Below are 3,941 nucleotides of genomic sequence, written 5' to 3' on the forward strand. Positions count from 1 at the left end.
CCTCATCCAAAAAAAATTAACTAATTGATTAAATAATTCAACACTGCATTCAAACGGTAGACAAAATGAAGCATGACATAATATACAATATTAGGCTATCATTATGCGGTTATGCTTGCAAATTTTTCTCACTTTTAAATTTATAATTTCTCCACTATTTTTTCTATATCCCTATAAACTGTGTCACTCTAAAAAATAGTCTCATTTTCCTATTCTCTTATAAGCATGATAATAAAATAATAATAAAAGAAATTAAAAAAAAAAAAAAAAGTATGGACACGGTAGCTTTTGCTGTCATTGACAGCAAAAGTTGCCTTAGCAAATTTGCTAAGAATGCAAATTTGTAATCTACGTAAACATTAAAATTAAAAAAAAAAAAAAAAATCAATGTTACTTAGCAAATGGACAATTGACTGGGATAAGGCCAGACTTAATAATAGTTCAATACTGCATTCAAACCGTAGCCAAAACGACACAAGTCATAACTGCGGTCAAGTATGCATGGCCCTCAAAGTAGTCACCCTCAATGTTAGAAACTTAGAATGCTCAGCACCTTAGTCTTCGTCAACGGTCAACTACCACATTGCCTCACGTTCAACTGTTCAGAAATTGAGTAAATTTCAATTTTAATCATGAAGTATTGTAGTACTATTACATTTTATTACCTGAAAAATGAAAGACAGGAAACCAAGACCGGCAATTTCAATATATTTACCCGCCCTCTATTTTTTAAAGCCATGCAAATTTGCGTATTTCTCCTCCGATCCTTGAGCCTAGCTACAGTGGTCGTACATGGCGGCAGGCTCAGGCAGGTGGTGGTGGTTAGCGGTGGTGATGCTGGTGGTGTCCGTATCAGAACCTGCGTTCTCCGACCCACAAACCAACCAAATAGGCAACCTGGGTTGCGGTCCGTACCATGTTTCCGATGTGCCAGATTATAACAGGGAACTCAATCTCAGCTTTGCTGATCTCAGAAACCAGTTATCCATCGCCAACAAACGCTTTGCCACCTCCACTCGCCCGGCTGTGTACGCAATGGTACAGTGCAGAAAGTACCTCTCCACTGCGGACTGTGTAGCCTGTTTCGATGCCGCCGTGTTAGTAACCCGAAACTGCCCCATCGACACCACCTCTGCTATTGTCATATTCGATGGCTGCTTTCTCAGGTGAGTTGTAGTATGCTTAGCCACCTAGTTTGACCATGTATATCTGTTGAGTTTGTCTCATATATGGATTAGAAATATGAGTTATCTGTTTGTTTTTTTTTTTTTTTAATTGTATAGGCACCACGAGAGTTACTTCTATGACCAGATTACAGATACGATTACAGGAGGAACCTCTCGAGTTTGTGGTAATCGAACTGCCAGCAAACAAGATATTTTCAATGCGACAGCACAAGAACTACTAAATGAGCTTCTACTTGCAACGCCCAGAATTAATGGCTTTTACGCTGCAGCTAAGGAACCTCCTGGTGGTGGTGGTGCTACCACCTATGCGGTGGCGCAATGTGCTGAAACCGTGAGCAAAAGCAGCTGTCAAGATTGTTTGACATTAGCTTACAATAACATAAAGGGTTGTTTACCTAATTCTGCGGATGGAAGAGCTGTGGATGCAGGATGTTTCTTGAGATATTCAGACACCCCTTTTTTTGCTGATAACCAAACAACTGACATAGCACCATTCTTAGTAAGAGGTACGTACTAGAATATTTCGCCCTCACTCTGTAAATAATGGAAGTTTTAATGTTGGAAGCATCATATCACCTAACTGTTAGCATCTTCTCCAGGGAGTTCAGGAAAGAAGAAACCTATTCTTCTTGCGAGTGTAGTGGCTACTATAGGGATCATTTTGGTATTAGGAGCCCTTTTCCTTTTGTATCGGCAATCACGAAAGGCAAACGCTTGGAGAAGAGGTGAAGCTCTTTAGTGGCTGGCACTCATCATATCTAATCTTGAAATTTATAAATGCTGTTTACCCTTAGCTTTCTGTTACTTGATATATAGATAGAATGAATTTTCACTGTTTGAATTGGTTAAAATTGTTTAGTTCTGTACGTGTTAACTTATGGAATGCTTGTCTTCTACCTTCTATAGGAAATATTTTGGGGGCAATGAACTACATATATAAAGATTTGAAAGCTGCAACAAATGAATTCAGCGAAGAAAATATACTGGGTAAAGGAGGTTTTGGTGATGTATATAAGGTGAGTAACAATTCATGAAATTTCAGAATTGAAAGAAAATATAAGCAAAGCCGCCAGTCTGATCTTGTATGAGTAAACTGCAGGGCACCCTACAAAGCGGCTATGTGGTGGCAGTAAAAAAACTGACAACAATTTCTAGCAGAGCAAAGGCAAACTTCGAGACTGAAATTAGTCTTATTACAAATGCGAATCATCCCAATCTCATTCGTCTATTGGGATATTCTGGCAATGGAAAAGTGCTCATACTGGTTTATGAATACATGGCAAATTCCAGCCTTGACAGATACATATATGGTACTCTCATCCTCAAACATTATATTGTACGTTATATAAATAAACTTTTCCCATCCCATTTTTCATAATTGAATGGGCAGGAGAAAAACGAGGAATGCTGAATTGGAAGCAAAGGGTAGACATAATATTGGGTACGGCTAAGGGTCTTGCGTATCTGCATGAGCAGTTGGATGTATGCATCATACACAGAGACATAAAATCAAGCAATATACTACTTGATGATGAATTCCAGCCCAAAATAGCTGATTTTGGTTTAGCAAGACTTTTACCGGAAAATAAGAGCCATCTTACAACTAAATTTGCAGGGACTTTGTAAGCCTAACACCGTTATTTTGTTTTCCACGTTAGTTTTTTTGTAATTTCCACTTAATTATTGCTCGTTGCAACAGGGGATATACAGCGCCAGAATATGCAATTCATGGCCATTTATCAGAGAAAGTTGACATCTACAGTTTTGGCATCGTCGTCCTGGAGATCATTAGTGGGCGACGGAGCAGTGACTTACAAGTTGAGCCTGTAACTGAGTATCTCCTAGAACAGGTAATTTCTTGTCTTGAAGAAACAGCCAGTTTATCTGATGTTGATATATTATTCATCATTTGACTCTTGTATATATGTATCATTTTAAATATAATAAATACAGGCATGGAAATTGTACGAGAGTGATGAACATCTAGGACTGGTGGACAATAATTTAGACCCAAATGAGTATGAAGCAGAGGAAGTGAAGAGAATGTTGGAAATTGCATTGGTGTGCACCCAATCACCCTCCAATATACGGCCAAGCATGTCAGAATTGGTGGTCATGCTTTCAAGTACTGATTCCACAATCATTCAAAAACCCCAAAACAGGCCAACCACTATTAGTGATTTAAATAAGAGGATACCTACAATTACAAACACTTCCCCACTTAGTACTGCCACCATTTCATTTTCTCGTTTCTCAGGCCGCTAGCTACGACTATTTTGATCTAGCTAGTTTGATTGTGAATTGTGATGTGTGTTGGTATCATTTTAGGGTTCTTATGCGATTCCGCACAATGAAAATGGAAGAGATAAATAAGATTATTCGTAAACTATGACAGCAATGAAGTAGGCGAAAGTCGCCACTTTAGGCAGCCTGTGAGTACAAATAGATTGTTTTGTTTTTCTAATTCTTCTATTACTCTCTGTGTGATTGCTAAGCAATAAGCATAGTACTTCTGGCCTACTGGCCCTGACTCTCTCAATCTAGTTAATCTTCCTTTTTGTTTTACAGTGCCAAGGCAATGCAGTTTACAAAGTATAACCATGTGTATGATGCTTCTGAGTTGTGACTGATTAGACACTTGTGACTGTATTAAATGTTTGACTTGGTGTTGTTTTTTGATTTAGTATCATAAACTTGTATTGTTATGAAACTACTATTTATATTAAAATTGCTATTGCAAATGGATAATTTGTA

At 38.0% G+C, this 3,941-nt stretch overlaps 1 protein-coding gene across 1 annotated transcript; it reads left to right on the plus strand.

Moving 5' to 3' along the window:
• Positions 1–650: 650 nt before the first annotated feature.
• LOC109167696 (cysteine-rich receptor-like protein kinase 2) lies at positions 651–3,573 on the plus strand. Its single transcript, XM_019316787.1, has 8 exons — positions 651–1,166; positions 1,284–1,693; positions 1,787–1,912; positions 2,094–2,203; positions 2,287–2,497; positions 2,578–2,809; positions 2,887–3,037; positions 3,141–3,573. Exons 1-8 carry the CDS (start codon positions 793–795, stop codon positions 3,450–3,452), a joined length of 1,926 nt encoding a protein of 641 aa, XP_019172332.1. The 5' UTR covers positions 651–792; the 3' UTR covers positions 3,453–3,573.
• Positions 3,574–3,941: the final 368 nt, after the last annotated feature.

This window comes from Ipomoea nil, unplaced genomic scaffold (assembly GCF_001879475.1).
Source record: "Ipomoea nil cultivar Tokyo-kokei standard unplaced genomic scaffold, Asagao_1.1 scaffold3169, whole genome shotgun sequence".
NCBI classification, from domain to species: Eukaryota; Viridiplantae; Streptophyta; class Magnoliopsida; order Solanales; family Convolvulaceae; genus Ipomoea; species Ipomoea nil.

Coding starts and splice junctions, on each gene's coding strand:
- LOC109167696 (XM_019316787.1), top strand. CDS start 793: ATGGCGGCAGGCTCAGGCAGGTGGTGGTGGTTAGCGGTGGTGATGCTG. Junction 1,913..2,093: donor GGCAAACGCTTGGAGAAGAG/GTGAAGCTCTTT, acceptor TACCTTCTATAG/GAAATATTTTGGGGGCAATG. Junction 2,498..2,577: donor CCTTGACAGATACATATATG/GTACTCTCATCC, acceptor TTGAATGGGCAG/GAGAAAAACGAGGAATGCTG.